A 27,964-nucleotide genomic window follows, 5' to 3' on the forward strand; every position below is an offset into this window, starting at 1 on the left:
ATTGCTGATGGTAAAATAGTTGAGGTATGGGCCTGGGTTTGTAGGGATGTTGTGGTATTTCCTCTTTGGAGCTGGTGTTTATTTTCCCAGGGAGCGAGGGCTGCCCTGGAGTCCTTTAGTGAATGCAAAGACTCAGAAGTCTTTTAGTTGAAAAGGTTGGTCTTTTTAAAGGGCAAGTCCTCCATTGCATTCTGCACCTCCCTGAGAAACCTTAAGTGTAACCATGTCAGTGTTGCCCTTGATACAGCGTCCATTGCATCAGCAGTAAATTGTCATGCAGTTCTGGCCCCAAACTTGCTTTCATCAATAAGGGCCTGAAATAGAGCCCGTCTTGCTGAAGTAATTTGCCCTTAAATCTAAGATCTTTGAATAATTCAGAAAATCATACTTAGCCAAAATCACTTGATCATTATATATTTTGAACTGGAGGCTACTAGATGTTAATACCTTCCCTCACCAGCAGATCCAGATGCTTGGCTTCCTTGAGGGGGTTGGCTCTTGGATATTGCTGCCTAGATCTTTCTGTGGCAGCCTTAACAACCAGGGAATTTGGTGTGGTAAATAGAAACTCCACTCCCTTAACCAGGACAAAGTAACACCCCTCAGCCCTCTGGGGTAGGGGCGCATGTTCCCGGTCTATGGCATATGGCTCTTACTGGTTCTGGTGTGGCATCATTCATTGGGAGTGCTATCGGGCTAACCCTGTGAGTTGCAGGATGTTTAGGAGCTTGCGTTGTGTATCCTGGACCTTGATAAGGGAGATTAGGAGCTTCTCCACCACCCAGCGTAGCAGCTTTTGAAATTGTTTGTAATAATCTGGAGGGGATGGCAAAGCTGGGGTAACTGCTTCATTGGGAAATAAGGATAGCCTTGCCAGTACTGGTGGAACCAGTGGATCTAGCTTGTAGTCTTATATAAGGTCTGGCTGCTCTCTTGGAAGGGAGGAGTGGAATGATTCCTTATTAGATCCCACCAACCATGGGTATCATGTATGGGGCCCACTGGCCCCAGTAGGATGGATCAAAGGTGCATCATGGAAGCCCCAAGGCATGGGGTATCACCAATCCCAAGGGGTGGTGACTGGGTAGAGGTTGGTTCCAGGAAGCTCTTGATTGCCTGTGTGAACATCTCTGTTGGAGGAGGCAATGATGATTCATTTCCTCAATGACAAAAAGGCCAGATCCACTTCAATCAGCAGTGTCAACAGTTCTGTCAGACCAAAGCTGCAGCTAATAGACAGGATGGGAGATGGACTTATCCCATAGCCCAGCAGTTCTTGGTCTTTCAACCTAGGTGGTATTGCTGCCATTGTTACTGATGGTGTAGAGTCTGGTTCCGATAAAGCCCTCTTTTTATCATGGTTCTGTGACTTAGGACATTCTAAATCTTTAGGAGCTGCGCATAGAGGCTTGTACTACCTGGACATGGTGGAATCTGTCCTCTTTGGAGTGGACTTACAGGGGGATCTGCTCTTGTGTTTCTGAGAACATTTCTTGCTCTCCTGATGAACTCTGGAGATTTGATTTCCCTTGCTCCTAAATCAGCCGTGTGGTAGGAGTGCACCTCACTGACTCTGGCCAACGTACCAGGGCAGGGAGAGGGTCCCCCAGGCTGGGTCTGCCTGGCGTCTCACAGCCTTTTCCATGAGATGGTTTTTAAGCCAGAAGTCCTGCACAGGCTGGGCATGGCTAGGGAAGGAATGACAAATATTTCACCTGCTCAACATATGCACTTTCCTAAGGCAGAAAAAGCAGTGCTGGTGGCTGTCTCTGACCAAGAACGAGCGGGGAATGAAGAGACAATTTTAAAAGCCCGGTGTTCTGGGCACAATCTAATTCCCATAAAGGGAGCCAGAAGGGTTCTCTGGGGTGGGAAATCTAATTAAACATGACTTATATTATTAAAATTATTTACATTAGCTACATTAAAGATAAAAGTTAAATATGTACAGATTTGGTTCCAATGTAGGCCATGAACCAGTAAGGAGGAACAGGAGAGGTGGCTGGTCTGCCCCACCCCTTCTGCTCTCCTCATGTGCTGCACTGAGAGTATGGGCACAGGTGTGCACCAAAGGACACTGTTTGTAAAGCCAAATGTTTTAGCTACCAACAGTGCTACTGTACAGGATTAGAGGGAGACACAAAAACTTCTAAAAATGACTTCAAATACCTTTTCTGTATATGAAAAGTCACAATGCTAAAATCCAGAATTTTACGCCCTTCCAGGGTTATATGCAAGATGTAAGTGCTGGCTTCCACTGGGAGGGTGGAAATATTTCTTTCTATGGGGATAAGTGCTATTTCTAGCCCTAATGCCCTGTTTGGATGCCAGACTAATTTTGTGGCATTTTTAGCTACAAAAAATTGTTCCTGTATGGGACTAATCTCTTTGTAAAGTTTTATATTGTATAAATTCAATGACACTCCAAGTTACCTGAGTGGTCCATCTTTTAGATGAGATAGCGCTGATATCTGCTGGTAGAAGAGAAGGTCAGACCAGGACAGTGGCAAGATTGCTCTGATCTTCAGTCTAGTGGGTGTCGATCTTCAATCCCGGTACAAGGGAAACCTATGCTGTGTCAATATAGTCAGTATAATTTTTAGGAACAAAAAATACAAACATTTTCAATTAACTAGATTTTAACTTAGATTAGTTTGTGAATGGTTACAAGAAGGTATTTGGTTTAAATGGGAAAGAAAAAGAAAACAGATTCCCCAGGTTCCCATCTCTTATATCTGTGAGGGCATGCCCACAGGGTACACTGAATTTGTAACAAGCCAAAGGGGAACATTTTGGTGGGAATCCCTTTAAAATATTTACAGCATACCATTACTTGAAGGCTTTTGTTTTGTTCTGAAACATCTCCACACAGGAAACTCTGATTCAATTATATATTTTTGTATATTTGATTATAGTTTACATAATTCCACTGAAAAAACATGAAGTTAGAGGGAGGAAACTCAAATAAGAAAAAAAGGGTTTAGTGTTTTAAATTGTGAACTGTTCTTATTCTTATGAAAAATTTAAATCTACTTGTGGTTTTTCCAGAATCCAAACAAGGAAACTCAAAGGAACATCAATTACTTTCCATATTTGTTGACAGTTTTAGTAAATATGCTGAATTAAATTTATTGCAAAGTCTCACTGCTAATTAGAGCTGCACAAATAACTGATCTGTTGGTTTACTAGCTGATCCAAAAAAATTAAAAAACAAATTTACTTCAGACCAACCAAAGAAATTCCCGCCCTCCCCCCCTCAATTGTTGGTGAACCTATAAAAGTTGGGAAAAAAAAAAAACTGTTTGGGGCTGAACAAAATGTTTTGCTTGACCCAAAATGAAACACTTAATTTCTGAGTTTTTAAAGAAAAATAAAATTGAATACTTATAAACAAAAAGAAATTTTGAATAGGAAAATGGTTTGATTAATTAAAATGGTTTGATTAATTAAATGTCAAAACAAAACATTTTTATTTTTTAAGAAATTTTTTGGAGGCCTTATGGGAGGAGTTTCAACCAAAACAATTTCTCACAGTCAACACAAAGTCGTGAAATGTTTTGGCTGATATGAACCTGCATTTTTTGGCGAAAAAGTTTTAGCCAAAAAAAATTTCACCCAGCTTTAGCGCTAACACTACACAATGAAAATAATTAAACTGAACAATAAAAAAGTGGTAGCCTGTTTGAAAGACACTTGTCAGTTAATTGGCTTACCGCAGTCCAGATGATTAAACTCATACAAAGCTGAAAAGAACGATGAAATTAAAATATTAGGCACACTTTCAGTGAAGGAGAACATTCCCAGAATCAGCATAAATGAGAAACAAAGACTCCAAAGAACCTTGGAGTGCAAGAGATGCATTTTATTGTATGCTCATTACGATGAGTAACACATTTAGAAATAATAATCCCACGTAACAGTGACAATCTTATTTTACAGCGTGTACATCATTTTTTACAGCCACATAAAACACTTATTTTTCTAAGAGATTTCCCAATTTAGCTTTCTGAAGTTTAGAAATATAAAAAAAATTTATTCTCAAGGAACTGATTCTCATCTGGTGCAAAAACAAAATATGAACATTATCTGAAACACAAAGCCACAATATAGCATGAAGTAAAGTTACAATTTATCATGTGAACAGCTCTGTGCAAACATGAAGCAACTAAAAGTAAAAAAGTACACATTATATGCATAACATTTTTGAACAGGTTTTTCATTAAATAGCCCTAGACCAGCTTGTTATATTAAGCGCCATTTGATTTGCAGCATGCTAACACAAAGCATTGTTTAAAGGGATGCATATTTTAAATGTATACACTGTAAACTGAAGATCCACCTCCAAACTCGAGTGGCAGCATATTTTTCTGGTTAAATACTGCATATATACTTTCTTACAGATTGAAAATGCATGTTTATAGTATGGTAGAGATTTTTAAAGAATTGATTAAAAGGTGCAATTTTATGTCTATACTGAAAATTTTATATTAGCAGGTAGGACTATAATAGCCATACCTGTTATAAACACTGCCCTAAAGAACCTCTAAGTATTTTGTATTTTAATTCAAGAAAACTATTGTGTTCTTTGAATCTTTTTTAATACTCCTTTTAGAGAAGATCTTAAAGTAGCAAGAAAAAAAAAGTGTTGAGACAACACTATCAGCTGCATTCATTTTTTCCTTTTAAAAAAATGACAGATTCAAAGGTATTTGTCATGTGCCATACTGAACAACATTCAACTGCAGTTTCAGATAAAAAAGGGAAATTATATACATACATATTTTTAACCCTAGCACCGGAACACCACCTTTGAGCTCATAACATAATGCAATATTTTTAACATCATATCCTGCCATAAAAGAGGTTAGCAGCTCTGAAAATAGTTTTAAAAAATTACTCACTGAACCTAGACTAATAAAGGAAACAAAAAGGTTTCCCAATGAAATTTTTTTTTTTTTTTAAAAAAAAAGGGGGGAGAAACCCCAAAATTTGACTAATTCTGGAATACACTTTCCAGGCACAATTTAAAAACATAATGACCAAGTGATTGACTTATATTCTTTTCAAAACTGCATAAGAAGTTAGAATTGGTTGCTTTGACAAAAAGTTTGTAAATAACCCCACCACAACTGAACAGTTTTCATATTGGAGACAAATGCTGTTACTGATGAAATGGATAACACAATCATCTTCGTTTTCTCTTCTATAGCTTAACAATGTATAATACTATTAAATAGAAGACATTCAGCAATCCTTCTCCAACCTTTCAGACATTCATCCATCTTTCTGCATTCTATAGTGCTCTTTAGGTTCTGATAAGCCACAATCATAGGACTATGAGATCCCTGTCAACCTTAATACTTTTAAGACTTTTAATACAAAGAATGTAAAGTTATGATTTAATATCAAGCTTTGAAACCAGGAGAAACAGTTCATGAGATTTTTTTCCCCAATTAGCATATCACAGTTTCTAAATTGCTTCCTTCTCAACATCATATATTACATTATGGCCTCTTTGTGATGCCTCATTATATGTTGATTTTTTTCTGATGGTCTACGGAATCCCTTTTTGCAGTATTCACACCTGTGTGGATAGTCTTTTGTGTGTATTGATATTACATGTCGTTTAAAGCCTGATGCATCCGTAGTGCTATATTCACAATACTGGCATTGATACACTTTTCTTCCACTGTGGGTCTTCATGTGCTTCTTAAGTTCGTTTTGCTGCCTAAATCCTCTCTTGCACCTTTTACATTTAAAAGGCAGGTCCTTGGTGTGAACTGAGAGGATATGTCCACTAAGTACAAAAGGATCTGAAGTTTTAAAGTCACAGTGCCTACACTGATGTATCTTTTTACCTTTGTGGGTTTCACTATGCTTTTTGAGCTCAGATGGACGATGGAAGCCTTTTTCACACACCTCACATTTGTGGGGAAAGTCCTTCGTGTGAACCGAAATAATGTGTCGTTTCAGGTCGCTTGAGTTGGTGCTCTTATGGTCACAATGTGGACACTGATGAGTCTTATGTCCTTGAAATAACTCTGTGTGCTGCTGAAGTTCTTTTTCATCTGTGAATGCCTGGGGACAATGCTCACATTTAAATGGTAAATCAGTCCCATGTTTGGATTTTATGTGTGTTTTTAGATTGGACTGATCAGCACATCTGAAAACACAGTGCTGACACTGGTATGGCTTTTCTCCTGTGTGGGTCCTCATATGCTTTTTAAGCTCAGATGGATGACGGAATCCTTTCCCACACTCAACACAAACATGAGGAAAGTTCTTGCTGTGAACTGCAAGCAGATGTCTATTCAGCAGTCCCTGTTCTGCAGTCTCATAGTCACAGTATTTGCATTTGTGTAGTTTAGGCTCCTTGTCCCTCAATATCAGTTTATTAGAACTCAATGGGCTTGCCTCTCTGTATCTCCTTGTATATTCTGTAAACTCATGGGTTTTGTCAACTTTATTTATAAGTTTATGGCTTTCCAGATGGTTGTGGAAACTTACTTTTTTGTTAGTTGTAAAGTCACAATCCGTACACTGGTATTTCTTCTTAATCATATGATCTGGGTGGTTCTTCATATGCCTTTTCAGGAATCCTCTGGATTTAAATTTTTTCCCACATATGTGACAAGGGTAAACAGTTAAGGGCTGTCCGTCAGGACCTATTATAACAGCTGTTTTCAAACAAACAGAAGATGTTATGAAGAAAACTGTTAAAAGTGCTGAATTAAAAAGAACTGCTCAAGAACATTTACTTGAACTTCACACATAGAGCAAATAGTTTAGTAGCCTGAAACAACCAAATCCCAGACATCTAAAATTTTAAATACTGTTAAAAGAGTTGACTGAAGCAAGGCATAAAACCCCATTGCTACCCCAATGCATGGGCACTGGTGACACTCGTTTACTGAATGGACCACAAATTAATGGAGAGATTGCCTTGTTAATCAACCTTTCTCCCATTCCCAATTGTGTATATCTCGCCTCCCATTCATAATCATGTAACATCCCCGTGATAACTACAGGAATTGTTTATGTGGATAAGTATTAGAAAAAAATGTATTAGATGTCTTTTAATGCAATTTGCCAGCTGGAAATTAAGAGAGTCAGCATGATGTACCAGCCAGCAATCTGTGGACCATCAGCAAATTCTCCAGGGACAACAGTTTTAGAACAGTTGCACTACACAATTTCAGTGGTGGTAGGGGTTTTTTTTGTTGGTTTTCTTTTAACTAGTTGCAGGAAAAAGGATCTTTCCATATTAAACCAATACAATAAACAATGAAAAATATTCTACCTGTTTGCCACTGCCTGGTTTCTCCCCTCCTCCTCTTCTTGGCTTTTTGTTTAAGCGCTCTATTTGTGTTAATGCTATCACAGATTTGCAGGTACTGTGCTGCATTACCATTTTTGTTTTCTAATCGTGTATCCAAGTTATTTCCTGAATACAAAGATCAGACACCATAAAAACTATAAGCAAGTTTTTTCTTTGGGACTAGATGACTGGAATCACATGGGAGCAAGTCACTTTACATTACCTTAAAAAATAAATGTTCACTGCAGAAAGGAATGGGCAAGTTTTTTTTCAAAGGGTCAATATTTACCATAGTTATTGATAAGGCATTATATAAGAATTTAATTCAATTTGGATTCATTCTGAACTCTGTTTCCTCCACTCCCAAACCCTTAACGTTCAGCTGATTATTCCTGTTCTTTCCTTCAACCTAGCAGCCCTTTATTCCCCAGTGAGCTCATTTTCCCTTCCCTGGTTACCCAAAACTGTACTAAAAGATACTGATGTACATTTCTGAGGGCTTCTGTTGTATATAGGATTGTTCTTATTTCTACAATGTTTATGTAACTGAAATTCCTTGAAGAAATGAATTCCAAGTGTATGGAACCCTTACACATATGCATTCTGAATAGTTTGGTGGCATTCACTGATCAGGAAAGCTGTGGATTAGGAATTTGTCAATATTCCATGAAATAAGGGAGAGTCATGAATTTCATAATGGAAAATCTGATATACAACTGTGTTTTTTCAAAAAATTATGAAAGCAAATGAATCTCTTGCTCTTGTATCAAATATAATTACACGTTCTCACCTGCTGCTTGACAGTCTTCATACCTTCTGGGCAGTCGTCTTTCATCTCCTATAGAACACAGTATTTTACTAATTCATAAACTGAAATTGTATTTGACAATGATTGTTTGACACTCCTTGTGTGAGAGAATAGCTAGCTAGCAAATTTTATTTACTGCAGAGTCCTCCCCATCCTGACCGCTCTCTACAGAGATGCCAAACCAGACAATGACCATACTGTACATATACCTCTACAAATTTGCTTTCATTCTTAGGTTCTGTAAACAACACCTAGTACGAAATAACCAAGTTCCCCGATCCTCTTTTGCAAGAGAGCAAGTCCAAATATCTTACTTTCCTATCAAGAACTTGGTGCATGACAAGTTTTGGACTACTTTTCCATGTCTTGATACAGTGGTCATTCAGCACCTGCACAAAGAATGCTGAAGCTCTATGGAATGACATGGGCTACATCTTAGTAGTAGTCTCATTTTCTTATTCTGGACTGAAAAAGTTTTTCCTATGCTTTTGGACTCTGTGGTTCAAACACATTTTTGTCGAACAGCTAATGGGGTTAGAAGTATATCTGGCCAGGACTTTTCTGTCAGATTAATTTTCTGATGAAAATGCCCTTTTCACAACATTCAAATTTTTCCACAAAAAATCGATTTTCCATGAGGAAAATCAAAGAGATGGCTCTTCTGGCTGCTTGCCTGGAACACTCATCAATTTCATTTTCAGCCTGCAGGGAGAAAGTTAAATTAACAAGAGTCTTCCAAGCGAGTTGCTCGCAAGCAGAAAAATTTTGAATTTTTCATCCCTGCCCACAACTTTTTTTTTTTTTAAATCATTTTTAACTTTTCATCCTGATTCAGGATGGAAAAAAATTCAAAATTGCATTTTTCACAGGAAGGGATTTCCATTTTGCAGCCAACTCCAGTTAGAACTCCGTCCTTAAACAACTGACTCTCTCTTTCATGAGTCAGAGATGATCTGAGAGGATATTCCTTTAAATATGATGTATTTACAAGTTAAAACCCTACAGCATAGTAAATATATATGATATTCATAGAATATGCAGAATTTGCACCATTAAAACTTCCTAATAAAATGTTCATACTATTCAATCCCCATCACAGAGAAAGATGAAGATCAACTTATTAAGACCTTTTAAAAAAAAAAAAAACAACCAACACACAATTTGTTTTCCGTCAGAGGGTGAAGAGTCTGATTATACAGTATAAGGCTATGTCTACACTACCACTTATATCAGTATAACTTATGCTGCTCAGCGGTGAGAATACCCCCCCCCCCCATATCCATGACACTGGTTACACAGACGTAAGCGCCAGTGCAAACAGCGCTATGTCTGGAGAAGAGCTTCTCCTGCCGACATAGCTATCGCCACTTCTTGGGGGTGGATTAATTACGTTGACAGGAGAGCTCTCTTCCATTCGCATAAATTGGCTACACTAGAGAACTTACAGCAGTGCAGCTGCACTGGTACAGCTGCGCCACTCTTAAGCTCTCTAGTGCAGACATGGCCTAGGACTGAGAGAGGAAGATGTCTGCATGACAAACCCTAAGCTTATTTTCTCACACTCATTCTTCTTTTCTCAGATAAAACTTGTGTGAACCTTTCACCGGCCAGCTTCATGTATTTTAAACAAATTCCTTTAGCTTACGCAAGATTCTATAATGCTCAGTAGCTGACCTCAAGATATGCAAGGGAAATTTGCATGCTAGACATCCCTGAACTAGTACCTGGAACAACTTTAACTAAACCTTATAAACTACAATGCTTTCCCTTATATAAAACCCAACACTAAGCAAGGTATTTATTATGATTAAGAAAAAATAGATATTAAAATAATTTAGCGTTTTGTTCACTAGCCTGCCAGACAGCCCTTAGAGTTTGGGACTAGCATTTTTCTTCATTCCTTAGTTCCAAGAGTCTGAGGGCATTCTGGAGAAAGTATGCACAGCCGCTGAAATATCACTTTGATATTTCAATGTCTGACTCTTGTAAGTTAATGACTGGCTACAGACACAGCTCTTTACAATTCTCCTTAGACAGAGCTAAGAGGTAGGAAAGTCATGCTCTAAAAGATTTGGGAACTAAGTTAGGGGAAAAATAAGAGGGCATTCCCAGGAAAAGAAGAATCTAGGATCCTACCATAAGCAGCAGCCCAAGCAACAGGAACAAAAGTTTTATTCACACCAGAGTCTTCAAGTTGTGTGTCGGGAAGTGATGTTGCTTCCTCTTCACCTACAATGACCTCCATATAAACTTCATCTGCTATTTCAGCACAACCTACATTTAAGGAGGAGAAGTTGTGATTCTTGAATTAATTTTACTGTATGTTCAGCCTAAATTTTCCTTTGCTTATTTTCATATTATTATTCTGATTAGTAGGGGTACCCACTGCACAATTCTCTTCCTTCCCCAAAATACTTGTACAGGGTTATATTGTTTTATCCATATATATTGCTAGACCTGAGACAGAAAAAATAACTATCAACCAAAAGAAGCTTGTAAGTGTGTAACTGTTGATGGTTCTTTGCCACTTTGCCAGAATAAGTACTGCTCTACTTAATAAAATTTAAAAAGTGATCTAAAAGGGTCTTGACACTTTCAATAACAAAGTTGTTTAAATGAGCTAAACAAGATTTTAGCATGGTAGTTTGTTAGGCAAACTGAAAAATTAGCAAGTTGCAAAAATCAATTACTTACTGACTTAATCAACGATCACATTAAATTCAATACAAATAATCAACTGCTTGTATATGATAGGCACAATATGTATTTTATAATAACTATAGGCTACTCTTATTTGTGGGCAAGCAAGGCAAGGCATGATTTCCACTACTATAAATCTGGGAGCAATCATTCACAAACATGAAAAAGTTCCTTTTAGAAAGTGACCAATATTATGCATACAGTTTTCATTTCTGGTATTTTTTAAATGTACTTTTTTTAAAAAAAGAATTCTTACTAATATCTTCATCTTCCTGAGAAGAGTCCTTAACAGCCATGTAAACCATCTTTTCTCGCTGCATTCTGCCTACAGCTCCCTGCTCAATTACTCCAGCTACAGAATGTCCATTGTGAAAGTCACTCTCTGTGACAATTTCTGTTCCTCCTTAAAAAAGAAAAACACAGTCAATGTAAACAAGATAATCTAGAATATCATCTCATGAGAATTAAATTAGAAAAATGTTTTATCAGTATTTTTTTCTGTTTTAGACAGCCATTTAGTAAAACCGCGATTAAATGCTTTGAAATAAATGTTTTCTTGCCATTATAAATTTCAAATTTGTTACTCATCAGTGGCACATTAGACAAAACCCTCCTTTCTCACTAGTATACTGACAAAAATCAGGGCTGAATGGTTGGATAGTACTATTCGGCGGGGTATCATAGCCATAAACCGTGTCAGTTTTTGCATGCTAGTAGGGTGTTAAATATGAACAGAAATATTATGTGTCACCCCAAAGCTTCTATTTTATGCTGTGTGTTTTGAATATTGTGCTGGCAAAAAACAGACTTGAGATTCTTCCTTGAGAAAGGAAGTTAAATTGGGTTGACATAACCAGCAGACCACTACAAAGATGTTATTTCACATACTGCAAAACAGTGGATTTTATTAAAGAACACAAAACTAACATTTTCAAACTACTGAATCAATAAACAGAACGTAAGACCGTACCTATTTCCACATCATCCTCAGCTTCAGCTTTAAATATATACACTTTTATAACTTCTGAACCAAATCCATCATCTTTAGAAACATCATCGTGTGAAACCTCAGTGCTGATTTTTAAAGGTGTGCTTCCAATATGGTCTAATTTTTCTCCAACATCATCCACTGTGAAAAAAAAAAAAAAAAAAAGGACAGTGAGGTTCACGCACAAATTTTGTTAGGACTCAAGAAGTGATCTCTAGCAAGTTTTCCTCACATATTCAATATGTAAGATCCAATGGAACTACTATTATAAAAGGTTTCAGAGTAGCAGCCGTGTTAGTCTGTATCTGCAAAAAGAAAAGGAATACTTGTGGCACCTTAGAGACTAACAAAGCTTATGCTCAAATAAATTTGTGAGTCTCTAAGGTGCCACAACTACTCCTTTTCTTTTTACTATTATAAAAGCAGTTATACAGACGGTTCCTTTTCCTTTTATATCTTAGTCTATTTTAGTAAAGTACAGTACTCAATTTCATTATCAAAACTTAGTAAATGAAGGACAAACATGGTTGTAAAATGAATCACACAGGAAGCACCCTCATTAAGTAATTAAAAAGTACCTGATATTTATTCTATTGTAAACTATTAAGCCTAGAAGGTATAGATGGATCAAAAAGTAAAAACATAAGACATATCTAATATAATTAAAAAAACAAACCCAGAACCTGCTATTTTAATTCTTCTGAGATTTTCAAAATGCTCTACTGTTGACAATATCTATTACTAGTAACTAACAGCTGTTATTCTTATCAAATGTGTTTTAGTCTGGCTGTGAGGTTTTGGGGTCAGTTATTATCCTGGCAAGTATATTTTTGAGATTTTGTCTCTTGCTAGTTAAAAGTTGAGATAGTAATATTTGGATTAATGTCCAACTATTTGAAGTTGAGCTACCTGCCATCCTTCATGTCTATAACTAAAGGATTAAGTCACCTACTACTCAATCTACTTACTTTTATCAATACAATCAATCAAATCATTACATTCAAACTACTATTAAGTGGAAGAGCAGAGTTTTGATAAAGTAAACGTTAACATATATAGGGCTGATTTCATAGCAAAGGACACTGAAAAAGCCTGATCAGAAAATGCTTGCTGTTGTGTGCCCTTTGTTAATCATGTATTGTATTGTTACTTTAATTGTATGTTAATTGTAAACATTAATTGTATGTTAATCATGTATTGACAGAACACTACCTACTCCCTTTGCACATGGGCAGCATAAGGTTAATGCAACACTGAATATCCACGGAAGCCCTCAAATGAGGAATGAATTCCACACTTTGAAATAAGCTGTAACCCAGACTGGATCATTTTCCAGATTCAAAAATATGTATATTATATTAGACATACAAAAACCGTGAGAATTTTTTTAAAAAGAGATGACAATGGGTTATTTCTTTATGACTTGGCATAATCTACTCTGAAAGTCATTTTAATGATACCTACTCAACTGCAGCAGGTTTTTTTGGTGTCACTGATGAAACTTGTGAATCTCAGAAGTCTTTGAATGAGTCAGAACAATACTGGAGCTACTGAAAACAGAACTAAATAGACATAAAGCAGCTAATTGATTAACATTAAAAAAATCAACAAATACTTATGTAAAGTATTACAAAATTAAATTTCTGTAATTTAATAAAGATTAAAAAATGTGAAAGAATAGGAGACTACATAATCTTTTGCATATTTCAAGCTTTTTTAAAAAAAGATTGGGTTGTAAATGGGGAGGGAGTTTGTAAAAGACAAACTTGGATCACTGAAAGCAATTGTAAATTTCTCCTCTTCTGGATGAGCTTAAACCTTTTTCCTTTTAATTTAAAGAATTTATGGCTGATCTTGTTTTATTGAAATCAGTGGGAGCAGGATCAAGGATCAAGCCCTTATTTCTTAAACATGTCCTGAATAACTGTACTGTATAACATCCACCACCTCCCACCTAAGATGACTGCATGATGTCCAACATAACAAGAAAAACACCAAGAATAGCAAAACTAGAAAGGAATCTACAAATACCTTTGATTAATAAGTTTACCAGTATCAGGCTGTTAATACAAATTTTATATATGAAGCAGCTATAGCATGTACTATTAGAGCATGCTCATGTTATCAGAATGGTGTTTCCACAGATAAGACTAAATCCAACTATACATGTGCCTTTTAAAGGAAAGGAAGGGAGAGCTAAGACAACCAATGTTTTGTCTATTAAAGGGTGCTATCAACTTAAATATTTTGAATCTGACTACTTTATAATATCTTGGAACGGACTAATTTTCTGCTAAAGCATCTTTAATGCCCTGATTCTTTTTATTTAAAAAATCCTTTAAAAATTACAGGATTTTGTGTTCCATTTTTGATGTCTTTCCAATTAAGTCCTCAATCTTGCAAAGATTTATGCACATGCTTTGTTCTACCAAAGTGAGTAGTTCCATTCGTAAATCTTTGCGGTATTGGAAACCGACTATACAGGAGAAGAATGAAACTGACTACACAAAGTGCTGTTAAATGTACAAAATAAAAAGTATAAAAAATTTACACTAATTTAATGGGTTACTTGTAATTATAATAGGTATAAAACTGAGGTAAAGTGATTTTAACATGATGACTTTAATCATCATCCAGTTTTCTATTTTTTAATTTACAGATTTTACACACAATCAATTTAAATACAACAAATAAACATGTTAATACTTTAAAGATTGTTCAAAAGCGGAAGCCTTCTCCTATCAGGAACAGTGGAATAATCAATTACATTACTTTTCTTCATATAGTGTATATTGATGTATATTGTATCTTATCGCTTAATATACAACTTACTTTTAACCACATCTGTTAAAAATTCTAAATCCCTGCTCTGGCAGGCAACATTATTGCAATAACTAAAATATTAGAAGTATTTCTAAACCAACAAACATCCTCAGCCTGATTCTGAGAGAGGCTAAGCACATACAACTGAAACCAAAATCAACAAGTTCGTCCTAAACTATATATACCTAGACTCTCTGAAAATTAAGCTGCTCCTCTTTTAATAAGTGGAGCTGAAATATACTCAAAATGTTTAAACTGAATATAACAAAATTTGGAGTCAACTCCTGAAATAAATCTGCAACGTAATAGATACATTTAGGAAATCTGGATGGTTTGAGGGAATGGTAATGGAATATAGTTGTTTTCACTTCTAGAATGATGAAACATATCTAGCTCACCCTCAGTAGCAATTAAAAAGTTAACTATAAGTTCTACCACTTACTTCGCTAGTCTATATGAAATAAGTTTGGTGATCTCAGTCCACTTTTCAGAGACAGTCATATTAGAAATAAAATCATCACAGTTAGCACTAATTAGTTTTTGTCCACAGTCTTAGCAGAGAGACTGAGAACTGAAGTAATTTCTAATTCCCAGAGATTTCCTCTTTGACGATAGGCAGTGTCCAGATGCTTGCTTGAACAACACCCATACACAATACATACTGTATGGACTTCTTAAGAGGACTCCAGTTACATAGGCTGTTAATCTAGTGCCTTTAGGAATACTAAATTCACATTTTTGTAAAGTATTTGTTTTAAGACAGGAATAAAAGTTTCTACATCACACAGTAAGTCAGTAAAATAATGGTGAACAGAACACCAGTCTCCTGGCTCTGAGTTCTCCACTATAAACATAAGATAATGCTGTTTCCTCATTTATAAAAAACAACAACCAGATTGCTTTAGAAATATATGCTGAATCCTCCCAAATAAGCACAAGAAGAGCAGCATTCAGCACACTTATAACTTAAATCTTACCTTTTTTAGTTGTTTTCAGGTGTGTGATGTCCAGATTCACTGTGGATTGCCAGCTCCCAATTCATGTGATATCTCAACATGCACTATGCTGGTGATATCACACCCACCAAAGAAGTCCCATGGTTTTACAATTTTGCAAAGTTTTCTAAAGTTTAATATGTTTATTTTATATACCATATGGTACAATATAGGAAATATATATTAAAATATTTTAGCAAACTATGCAACACTGTATTGTAATATACTAAAAAGGAGGTGGTGGTGGAACATTACCTTACCCCTAAAGGCCAGCTCCAGTGTTGTTCTTTGGTGGGTATGAGGTCCCGCGCATAGTGCATACAGGGCCAACACATAGACCAGAAGCTGGCAATCCCCTGTGGGTCTGAATATCGCAAACCTGAAAAACAAAAAACAAAAAGTATGTTTTAAGTTACAAGTGTGACAATTGTCCCATTTACCCTGGTTATCTGGTGTGTACAGTATACAAATTAAAATCTCATTTTGTTTGTTTTAAATAATCTAAAAGGTAGAAAGTTTGTTTTAAATATAACTATCTTAACTTCTAAATTTCCCCTTTTTTTTTTGTGGTGACGCTAATGCAGGGATCGACAACCTATGGCCTGCGGCCTGCCAGGGTAAGCCCCCTGCCGGGGCCAGGCCAGTTTGTTTATCTGCCGTGTCCGCAGGTTCGGCCGATCGCCGCTCCCACTGGCTGCGGTTCGCCGCTCCAGGCCAATGGGGGCTGTGGAAAGCGGCGCAGGCCGAGGGATGTGCTGGCCGCCACTTTCCCACAGCCCCCATTGGCCTGGACGGCGAACCGCGGCCAGTGGGAGCTGCGATCGGCAGAACCTGCGGACGCGGCAAGTAAACAAACTGGCCCGGCCCGCCAGGGGGCTTACCCTGGTCGGCTGCGGGCCAAAGGTTGCCGAACCCTGCGTTAACGTATCCCATTGGGTCATTTTAAGTCTCCAGAAACTGTGATTTGACATATCCAATATGCCATCGCTTGATTTGTAAGTATATTAAGAATTGAGTTTTCAACCTTATGATTTTTACCTGATATGCTCATAATGCTTCCATTAATGTAAGAAGTTAAATTCATCTGCACAAAACAAAACAGATCAATGGTGACAAACTTCTAGTGAAAACTTTGACTACTACAAAGTTTTCTGTGCATATAAACTTCTGAGCAAAAAGATCAGACTATACTTATTAGTTTCCAGGTAACATTTACCACTAAAATAAAGATTTTTCCTTATAAATTTATAGGATAGCCAGAGGAGATACAAACTTAAAATTGTGAAAACTACATTTAAGCAGTATTAACACTGTAACACAAAGGAGCAAGATAAGGTAATTTTGAACTAAAGCTCCAAGCTTTAATCCAGCTTTTTGTCCCAGAACATTGTATACCGTAGGGGGTTCCCAAACTGTGTTCCACAGAGCACTTGGCAGTGATCCATGAAGAGCTAGCAGGTCATATGAAGTAAGATCTTTGTTTCAAGATGTTACACTTCATTAAAAGACAGCTAAAAATAATATAAATACTTTTCTAAGATTATGGTTCCATATAAACAATTGCTGTTGTTGACAAAGGATGTTATGTGTTCATGAATCAGAAAAATGTCCATGCGATAATCTCTCTGTTCAGAAGTGGTCCACACTACAAAAAAGTTTGACAACCCTGGTAATACATCATGGGGAATCATAGCATACAATTATACTCCTTTAATATATGTTGCATATTTGACTATTCAGTAAAACATCTATACTAATCCAAGGTTTCAAATTCTTGGCTCGCTAGACATATTTATCTGTCCCAGCATGACAGATTCAGATTCTGTGGAAAACAAGTTCTCATTTTCTTTAAGGAAACAAAAAGAACCACTATCTAGCTGTAAAAATGTACATATTATCTTCAGAAGCATAACCAATTCAGCACCATCTTATAAAATCTGAAAAAACAGCTCCATAGGACTGATTCTGCAAGGTGATGAGAACTCTGGTCCCAATCAAGCAAAACATTTAAGTATATGCTTAACTTTACGGTTAATTTTAAAGTTAGCATATACTTTGTTGCACCAGGACTGGAGTGCTCAGCACATTACAGGATCAAGCCCCATGAGAGGTGAGAACTGTCCCAGTGGTCTAAATGAGATGATGACTTTAAAGCCTAATAATGACACTTCAAAAACCAGATTTTCTTATAACTCAGGTTGCAATTGTGTTTACTCAGACCATGATGTGCCTAAAACACAGTCACAACAACAACTACCATCAAGTTAAAGTTATCTACCTTAGAAGGAATTCCAAAGATGACTTTACTTACAATTACAAGGATGCAGTTGGAAATATCGCAGTTACAGAACACAACTCATCATAAGTACTCTGTTAGAAAGGAGGAATTCTTTCAGTGAAAACAACTGAGCATTATAATGGTGTTCCTTTTCTCACAAAACATACACAGGAATACCACTGCTGTAGAAAGTTTGATTTGCTTTCATAATGGTTTCTTTGTGTTCTTGTTCAAAAACCCTCACTAGTTTAAGTGACATATTTAAAGTGCCCTTGCATGCAGCACATGACATTACATTAAGGACAGACTGATGAAAACTATAGCTCTGTCTCTCCCACAATTTTGGAAAAAAATCTAAACATGTAATACTCCTAAAAATGTTTTGGAAAACAGCATCACAGACATGTTTCAAAATGTAGAATTTATAAGATATATTTGAATATAGTGATTTGTATTTATCCTGAAAATTTTAATAAAAGCAGTTTATTGAAAGTAGATCTCTGAAGTTTTTACACACTTGGCATTCTCATCATTTACTGAGATGGGTTGCTACCAGCTATATAAAATGGTTATTGGACTATCAAAACCTATTCTGGCCTAGTCAAATTTCACTAGCTGTAATTCAGAAAAGCTGCAAGTTTGCACTGACAAATATTGTGTATACTAATTAACCTACATGGAAGTCCTGTGGGTGAGAGTGAAAACTGGTACCAGACATCTAATTGTCAATATCATTTAATTGTAGAAAAAAAGGATTATTTGCCTACTTCGCAGTTTTCCCCACAGTTGTTCTCACTCAGCCAGCTGTACCCTAATTGCAGGTAGCTAATAATCTATGTGCACTCCCCACAGTGCAATATAGGGCAAGAAGCCAGTTTTCATTTTCAGCCTCAGATCAGAGGTGTCAGTCAATAAATGCGCATATTTTTTAAGTTTAGTTCAGATCAGGCAGTGGGACATAAAGCTGGCTACTATGTTTTTGCTTTACAAACAAACCTATTGTCAGACAAATGTATAGCCTTTAACGTTTTTATGTTAGCCAATATGGTCAGGGACACAACTCCATACTCTGGGTGTCCCCAAACCGCTGACTACCAGAAGATGGGACTGGATGACAGGGGAATTACCCCATTCTGTTCATTCCTCTGACACTGGCCACTATCAAAAGACAGGATACTGGTCTAGATGGACCATTGGTCTGATCCAGTATGGCCATTCTTATATTATGTCTTTTTTCTAGCTTGATGCTATTGATGAAACTTGAAAAACGCTATTTTCTGCACATATTTCCATAATTTGATAATTATGGTTTTTTTAATTTACTGTATCACTGCAAGGTTAAATTACAGTATATTAAAAAGATTTTTTTTTTAAAAAAACACCCATTGTTCAGAAATTACACACACACATGAAAATCTAACTCTTGGCACCAAGTCATTAATTTGGCAAGAGACTGTTTTTTCAGAGAGTTCAGGTGCACAGGGTAGCAAGATTTCAGTGTTAATAACTTCTCCCTACTGGACCACTTCTAGCTGAAATAATCTCCTATTCATCTCTACCTTTATTTCACTTACAAGATATCATTAAGTAGTCTTCAGATGTGCTCTTGCCATCATCATCATCTTCAGTTTTTATTGTAACCGTAGAACCAGGAACAGTACTGGCTGCTTGAATCACAGTTTCTGTATCTGAATTAGTTACAAGAACTTCTTCTGAAACCATTGTGGGTGAGTCAGCTCCTGACACAGAGTCTTGCACCACATGTTCCAAATGTCCATCAGGACCCGTAACAAGGTCAGCCACAAAAACCTGATCAGGAACTCTAACAGTTTCTGTTATTAGATCAGAAGTCAAAACATGATCACTGGTATCTAAAGCTTCTTCAATAGCAACATCAGCTTCCAACACAGATTCAGGAACAATTACACCTTCTGTTACAACATCAGTTTCAGTGATGATATCTGGTCCTTGGACAACTTCAGCAGCTAAGCCATGATCAAGAGTTATCCCATCATCCGTGACAACATCAGAAACTAGTACAGCTTCAGGAACTGATACAACAATATGGTCACCATCTATATGAGCAGTACCAGCCATTCCAGCCACTGTGAAACAATTGTGAATGAGAAAAAATGTTAACATTCACACTACGGTATCACATGTACTGTATGTAAGGAATATAACTAAGGTAAAGGCTATGCATAGAAGAGTGCTCCCTTGCCTTCTAACAAATTTCATTACATTTTACATACCTCCAGATAAGAATGAACACAGTCTTGTAATAGTCTATGATTTTAAAGTTAAACAAAACAAAAGCACAAAATCCCCCAAATCTTTCTTTAAAAGGAACATTAGGTCAAATCTGCCCCCCAATTTAGGTTTAATAAAAATGAGATTTAAAAGACAAAAAGTCAGTAGATGATTCCATTATATGTATTCCAAAAAAGCGAAAACATTTTTCTATTATGCTAGCAACTTGAAGGCTGCATTATTTTGTTAGTGCAACAGAGCCCAACAGCAAATTTGACTAAACAGCATGAAGCTGGCTGGCTTTGTTGACACACAAGATAACAGTTTCCTTAAACATCAAAATGTGCTACTGGAACATCCTTAACACTTTAAATATCAAAAACTGGAGAGTTCAAACTGTCAAAAATATCACTTGTTTTACTTGCGTATCAAATTATGGCAGAGGTTTCAATTAGTCACTCTAGTAAATATTAACAATTTTCCTTTCTAGGAAACATAGCCGACAGGGATCTGGGCTACAAGAGAAGCCACGTTAGAAATATCCAATTATTTTAAAGCCTAAATAAAAACAATAATTTTAATTGTTATGAATAGAAGATTCAAGAACATATGCCCTTTTAAAATGAAGGTGGTAAATAATATTTTCTATTTTTATTGTAATCGTAATTAATTTGGCACATTCCAAGGACTTATGCCATTAATACTAACTCTGCAGAATGGTCGTCCCCATACAAATAAATAAAATAAAAAAACAACTCTCTATTGATAGATGGCAGAGTTAGGGACCTGCAGGTCCAGGAGATAGTCATGACTGCCCACTGTACCATTCCTCCCAAATACTGGAGGCTGGTGCAGTCACTATTATCTTACTTTTGCCCTGTCTACATGAGAAAACAGTAGAAAATTAACTAAATTAGTTTAGAAACTGCTTTAGTTAAATCAGTGCAACATCTTGGCTGGACATTCATTTCAATTTAGGAGCTTCTAAACATAATTAGCTAAATAGATACAATTTTCTTGCATAGACAAGGCCTTTGATTTCCTCTCTATACACAGGCATGTATGCAGAGGGAATTCAGACAGCAGCCAGTGGGGAGATCATAAGAACATGGATCTAAAGGGACTCGAGCCATTAGGCTCCAGGAGAGCCTAAGATTTAATGCGGAAGCCCAAGATCTGTCAGAAAATCTCTCAGATTGCTGGCCATTCATGGAGCCCAGAGGCCTTGCCTGTTCCAAAAGGAGGAGAAAGGCTAAATCCAGGCTAAATCCTGTCCTTCTACCATCCTAACATATCAAAAGGAAACAGCAATTAAAAAAAAAAAAAAAAAGAGCATACATAAGAAAAAAAAATCATCACATTGCCTTTTAAGATAAAGATCTTGTTGAACCACCTTCTCTGTTTAAGGATCTCAGACTGTAAGCTATTGAAAGCCTCTATTCCCATTTAATCAATGAGGATTGAGGGTACTCAGCACTACAGAGGAGGCGTTCAGCACTTTTTACAAACTGCCCTTTAGTCAACTCACTGAAGTTCTACTTCATCCAGAATTAACGCTGCAATTTTTAAAACTGATGCAGACTTTTTCCACATGATAAAAGTGGGAATTCAGATACGTATAGCTTGTTTCCTGAAGGACTGTCTCTGTATGGCATTGTGAAGACAAAATTAAATACATACTAAATATTATTATAAACCGTTAGTTAACCTTACATTTGAGCTACATTCAATGATGTAGAAAATACGTTTTATTTAAAAAGATCTCTCCCATTTTATGCATTAGTGTTTAAAAATAAAATGTTTTACCAAAATCTTGCATAATCATAGTGTGAGGCATTTTGGACTCTTGTGTCTGCAATCCAAGACTTCCACCACCTGGATCCATAGTCAGCTAAGCTCTTTCACAAATAGCTGTAAAAACAAAATTGTAATTTATATTAAATGCATATCATATTAATGTTTGTTTAGCTCTACTGGACTAAAGTCTGATTCACTCTGTATAAGTCCATGCGTGCAGACATGGAAATGTGTCCCTGAAAAACGGAAGGAAAAAAAATAGATGCTACCTTACACAATTCACTTTGTCATATTATTTTATGATCCTGTATTAGATCTCAATCCTGCAAACACATCCATGAGTAGCCTGATAAAGTCAAAAAGCACTGAAGTGTGCAAAATTAAGCAAGTGCAAGTATTTGCTGGACTGGGCTTAGTTACAAAAGCAAACGAGTAAAAACTTTGTGATGCACTGTTTACGTTACAACTTGTAAAAATTTACCTAGAATGTGCTACTGGAACATCCTTAACACTCAGAACTCCAGACAGACACATAGCTTTACCTCAACTGAGCCCAAACCTTTTGTATCTATGTTGGGAGTAGAATATAAAAATATGCTCTGAAATTCTCCCCATAACATGACTAATGACAGATCATTAAAATGTCTAAAGCACTACTGACAATAGCAACAAATTATGTGCCAAGTATTAGTTAGCAACAGAAGACAGTAACCTAGATCTTATTAGACACACAAAAATCTGTTATGAAGCAGTTTGAGTTGCTACACATACAACTTACCTACCCACAAAAATAAGGAAATCAAAGGTAAGCCACCTAACAAGCACACACATTCAATCCACAAGCATGCACTTTAACATTACAACTGCAGTACGCTACAGATCATGCACCAAAACCTTAACTCTGTCCCATTTTCATCCTTCTGTACATACTTTTTACCTGATTATTTCCTCCCTTCCCCAACACTAGCCATGTAGACATCTGGTGTAGCAGAAGGCTGTGATGAGAGAGGGTAGTCTGGGAAAGGGTTGTGGCTGTAAAGGCAGCTAAAGGGGATGATGGAAGCTAACATCCCAGGTGGATACCTGGTTTAAGTATCAGGGCACGGTCTGTGGCATATTGTAGTTGTCGTATTAGTAAGGTGGAGCAGAGGGCTGTAGTGTAGAAGACTTTTTATGTCTTTGCTTTTGAGAGTTTTCCAGGTAGGTTGTGTGTACTTTACAAACATTTTTATATATAACTTTCTTAGGGATTTTTTAAAATAAAAATCTGTCAGTAGCTGCACACTAACCCTTCTGTTGGAGGATAAAATCTGACAAATTGTAGCTCCTATGGGTTTGTTTTCATTGCTTTGTTAGCTGGAGGTATAACTCAAGTTTTGCCCCAACCAAACTTCTGTCCACAAAGAAAATCTCTAGCTGGAGTTAAGTGGTGCTTTAAGATGTAAGCTAGCTCATCCATCAGAGATGTGGGAGGGGGCTGGAGAGGGGTCGGATGAGGGGCTGAAGTTCAAATGGTGATGAAGTTGGAGCTAGTAATGCTGTGGGGATGAAGTTATAACAGCTCAATGGCTAATCCAACTACCCTGCTAATTCAATCATTCTGTGCTGCTAATCAAATCACTCTGCAGTGTGTTGTTTTGCAGTGTGGTCACTCTCACTCCAGCTTGCTAGCTCCAGTGGAGTAACTCTAGTGTACCAACTGGAGTTAACTTTTTAGCTGTTGCAGGGAAGACAACAAGTTATACCACGAATAGCAGCTGAACAGGCATTATTATTTTTATTTGAATTGCAACAGCGTCTAGCCCCAGTTGCAGACCGGATCCCATTGTGCCAGGCGCCACACAAACAGAACAAAAAGACAGACTGAAAGTTCATAGGGACAGGGACTAAGTATATGACAAGGGACACAAGATGGATACAAGCAGATGGGGGAGCACAAGGTAACAATAACACAATATAGGTCAGGGTCCCCCCAGATCCCTGCTTCAGGCCCTTGTACTGTCTCTTCTCCTGCCCTGCCCTCCCCCCACACCGGCAGACACCCAGGGGAGACTTGGAGCAAACAAACAAACAAGAAAAGTACTCTCCCTTCTTTCCTCCCTTATGGGGGAAGGGAGCCTGTGGGAAATTTAAAAAAAGCAAGGGGGACCTGGAACTCAGGCAGTCTTCCTGGGTCAGCCCTTTTGGCTTAGTTTACACAGGGTCCACCTCCAGCCCTTACTCTAGGGCAGAGGTGGGCAAACTATGGCCCGCGGGCCACATCCTGCTAGCGGGACCCTCCTTCCTGGCCCCTGAGCTCCTGGGACGCTTGCCCCCTCCCCCGCAGCCTCAGCGCACTGTGCCGCTGGCACAACGCTCTGGGTGGCTGGGCAGCACAGTTGCAGAGCCGCGGCCTGACCCGTGCTCTGGGCGGCACGGCTGTAGCACCACCAGCCACCGGTGCTCCAGGCAGTGTGGTAAGGGGTTGGGGGGGTTGGATAGAGGGCAGGCGAGTTCGGGGGTGTGGTCAAGGGTCAGGGTGGTCAGAGGGTGGGGAACAGGGGGGTTGGATGGGGCGGGGGGGGGTCAGGGATGGGGGGTCCGGGTGTGGTCAGGGAGCAGGGGGTGGTGGATGGGGCAGGAGTCCCATGGGGGCCGTCAGGGGACAGGGGGGTTGGATGAGGCAGGAGTCCCGGGGGAGCCGTCGGGGGCAAGAGCGCCGGGGGGGGGGGGGGGGGTTCGGATAGGAGGTGGGGGCCGGGCCACGCCTGGCTGTTTGGGGAGAGACAGCCTCCCCTAACCGACCCTCCATACAGTTTTGGAAACCCGATGTGGCCCTCAGGCCAAAAAGTTTACCCGCCCCTGCTCTAGGGCATGCTGCTTGGAGGCTGGTTCATGTAGCTTTGGGAGCAGTGAGCCTTGTTGCTGTCTCCTCACTGGGCCTGTTTGGAAGGGAAGGGTGGCTTCCTGTGGCAGGTTTTCCCTTTTAAGCTCCCACCCCCAGATAGAACAAGCTTTGCAGGTTTGCTTTGCTGGCATTGAACAGGCTCAGAGGAACTCCTTAGTCCCCTCTCTGTCAGTGTGTGGGTGTGCCCCTTCATAGTTGGCATGACAGGCAATGGTCTGAGCGCACCAACAGACAACCCATTATTAAGTTTTCTGTAGGCCTCATGTCAAAAGGAGTTTTAAGAAGAATTATAAAGGAGAATAATGAGTTAGTTTTGCAGATGTTTATATAGTGTTTCTCCCAAGCATGGGAAAGCACAAAGGTGTCTGAAAATTTAAACAAGTGAGCTATGGAAGCTGACATCATGGGCTCGTCAGAGGTGGGAGTCAGTATTCTGATATTGAATGAAAGATAAGTAGGGTGAGGACAGGTCACAAAAGACCATGAAAACGAAGATAAGTCTGATATAATAAAGAGGGAACAAGTGAAGTGATGCAAAGAGAGGGGTGACATGGTTGAAGCGACAGGCTAGAAAAATGATCTTTGAAGCAGCATTCTGAACGGATATCAGCGGGGCAAGATTGCATTTGCCAAGATCAGAGAAAAGGATGTTACAATAATTGAGAGAAGAGACTATGAGAATTTGGACAAGAGTTTTAGCTCTGTAGATAAACAGGAAAGGCTGTATCTTAGAGAAGGTACGCAGAAAGAATATGCAAAACTTAGACATAGCCTGGAGGTGAGTACCTAGAGAGGTCCTAGTTGAAGATACTCTTGTCCATAACCTAGGGATTGAATGGTGGTGATGGAAGGGAGGATTACGAGCTGTTTTAGCCGATTAGAGTTTGAGCTGACAACTAGATGCATACTAAAAATTTGACAATGGTTAGGCCACTAGTGTGCTAATACCACTACCTATCATGACGACCAATTCTGTCTCATTATTTTCTTGTACTTTCCTGTCTGTTAAACTATTGGGGGAAAGGCCCATATTTATGCATCACCTACTACAATGGGATTCTGATACATGACTACAGCTCCTAGGTGCTACAATAATATATCTAAACAACAGACATCTTCTCTGACAATGGCCACTTCAGATGCTTCAGAGGAAAGTGTAAGAACCCTTCTGTGGGCAGATCAGAGAATCTGCCTCCCACATTAGGTTTCCAATAATGAGAGACTGGTTTAGGCACTAATGCATAATCTTTAATATCTCTTCCAAAATTATAATTAATTGTAACAACTCTGGATATTATCTATACAAATGTCCAATCCCTTTTGAATATTGCTAAATTCCTAGCCTCAATGATTTCCTATGACAATTTGTTCCACAGTCTAACTATATGTTGTGTAAAGAAAGAAGCACTGGTTTTGAATTTGCCACCTTTTAATTGAATGTCCCCTTGTTTTTGTGTTATGACACAGGGAGAAAAACATTCTTGATCTACATTCTTTATTTTATATACTTTTATCATGTCCTCTCTCAATCTCCCTCCTTTCTAAGTAAATAATCCCAACCTCTTCAATCTCTATTTGTAATTTTTTCATGCCCTTGATCATTTTTCTTGCCTGTCTCTGACCCCCTCAATTCTACAGTATCTTTTTGAGCTGGGATGACCAGTACTGCAAAGTATTCCAGACGAGATTGCACCACTGATTTATAGAAAAGGCGTTATATTTTCTGTATTATTCCCTATCCCATTCCTAAGGCATCTTAGTTGCTTTATTGACCACCACTGCACATTGAGGAACTCTTCACTGAGCTGTCTATAACGACACCCAGATTCCTCTTTTGAGCTGATTCAGTTAATTTAGAATCCTGTACGCTGTACAAGTAGTTTAAATTTGCACATTTACCTAGCTTGTTTTAGGTCTCTGAAATTCCTCACCATCTTCTCTGATTAACCTAAATAAGTTGGTGTTGTCTACAAATTTTCTATCTCACTGCTCAACACTACACACTTTTAAACACATAGGTATATTTGATAGCCTCCAATCCTCTGAAACAATGCTGTTTTTAATGAGAGAATTCATATTTTTGTTAGTGGCTCAGCTACTTAATGCTTAAAATTCTGCAGATCATTTGGGTATGGTGATTTGCTGCTTTTTAAATTATCAATTTCCTCCAGACATCTCCTTCTCCCAACATCTCAATCTCCAATAGCACCTCACCTTTATTCCCAGCAAAGAACAAGTCTGGGGTAGGTATCTTCCCAACATTCCTGGTACTGAAGACAGATGCAGAGAAATAATTTACAAAAAGAAAAGGAGTACTTCTTTTTGCGAATACAGACTAACAAGGCTGTTACTCTGAAAGAAATAATTTAGCTTCTCAGCGAAGTCTTCGTCTTCTTTAATTGCTTCTTTTAGCTCCTGGTGATCCAGCAGACCCATCAATTTTTTTGCAGGCTTTGCCTCCAATGTACTTTAAGAATCTCTTTGTCTGTTCTTTGAAATCCATTTCGGCCCTTCTATTTTCCCATTTATTGCCTGCTGTAATTTGTGTCCTTTCTATTGGTTATTCCTATATTCGCTAGGGTCAGATTTCCAAATTTTGAAGGATTGTGTTTGGTTCAAATAGATTCTCAAATTGTTTCATGTAGCTATATTGCAGGGGTGGCCAAACTTACTGACTCTCCGGGCTACTACGACAATCTTCAGAAGTTTGAGAGCCAGGTCGAACTTGCAGCCTTGTGGGAGGCGCCTGCTGGGACTCGGGGCTTCAACCTCATGGGAGGCACCTGCCGGGGTTTGGGACTTCTGGATCTCAAAAAAATATTACCCAATCTTAAATTTGGACTTTATTTGGAAAACATTTTTAAATTTAATTGTTTAAGTTCAAAAAGATGATGGCAGCTACAATCCCCTGCTGATGCAATTGATTCAACTCTGAGATATTTCAGTCATCCACCATGTACAGTGGATTTTCAGTCAGGTCAGGGCACAAAGCAATCACTATCAACTATCACTATCAACTTCACTATCAATGCCCACTTCTAATCTACCCATGATGCCAGCCTCCACTGCCCCTTATTACATTTTCAAACAACCCCCCTGTGCTTTCTCTGTTGCTGCCAT

The 27,964-nt window shown here is 38.0% G+C and overlaps 1 protein-coding gene across 6 annotated transcripts in view; it reads right to left on the bottom strand.

The window, feature by feature from the left end:
- Positions 1–2,531: 2,531 nt before the first annotated feature.
- ZNF711 (zinc finger protein 711) overlaps positions 2,532–27,964 on the bottom strand; it is a 41,804-nt gene continuing 16,371 nt past the window's right edge. The window contains exons 2-11 of one of the 6 annotated variants that reach the window (XM_074964460.1): positions 21,967–22,071; positions 19,485–20,015; positions 11,797–11,955; positions 11,083–11,229; positions 10,263–10,400; positions 8,109–8,156; positions 7,301–7,444; positions 6,508–6,677; positions 3,714–3,743; positions 2,532–2,573 (exon numbers count right to left, since the gene is read on the bottom strand). In XM_074964460.1, the coding sequence (XP_074820561.1) occupies positions 2,547–2,573; positions 3,714–3,743; positions 6,508–6,677; positions 7,301–7,444; positions 8,109–8,156; positions 10,263–10,400; positions 11,083–11,229; positions 11,797–11,955; positions 19,485–20,015; positions 21,967–22,045 (1,473 nt within the window). In that variant the 5' untranslated portion in view covers positions 22,046–22,071 and the 3' untranslated portion in view covers positions 2,532–2,546. Of the gene's footprint in view, positions 2,574–3,713; positions 3,744–3,852; positions 6,678–7,300; positions 7,445–8,108; positions 8,157–10,262; positions 10,401–11,082; positions 11,230–11,796; positions 11,956–13,278; positions 13,350–15,614; positions 15,763–16,670; positions 16,717–19,484; positions 20,016–21,966; positions 22,072–27,964 lie in introns of those variants that run through there. The other 5 variants (XM_074964457.1, XM_074964455.1, XM_074964456.1 and 2 more) reach the window with 5 other exon arrangements.

The sequence above is a fragment of the Natator depressus genome, chromosome 9, assembly GCF_965152275.1.
Source record: "Natator depressus isolate rNatDep1 chromosome 9, rNatDep2.hap1, whole genome shotgun sequence".
NCBI lineage: Eukaryota > Metazoa > Chordata > Testudines > Cheloniidae > Natator > Natator depressus.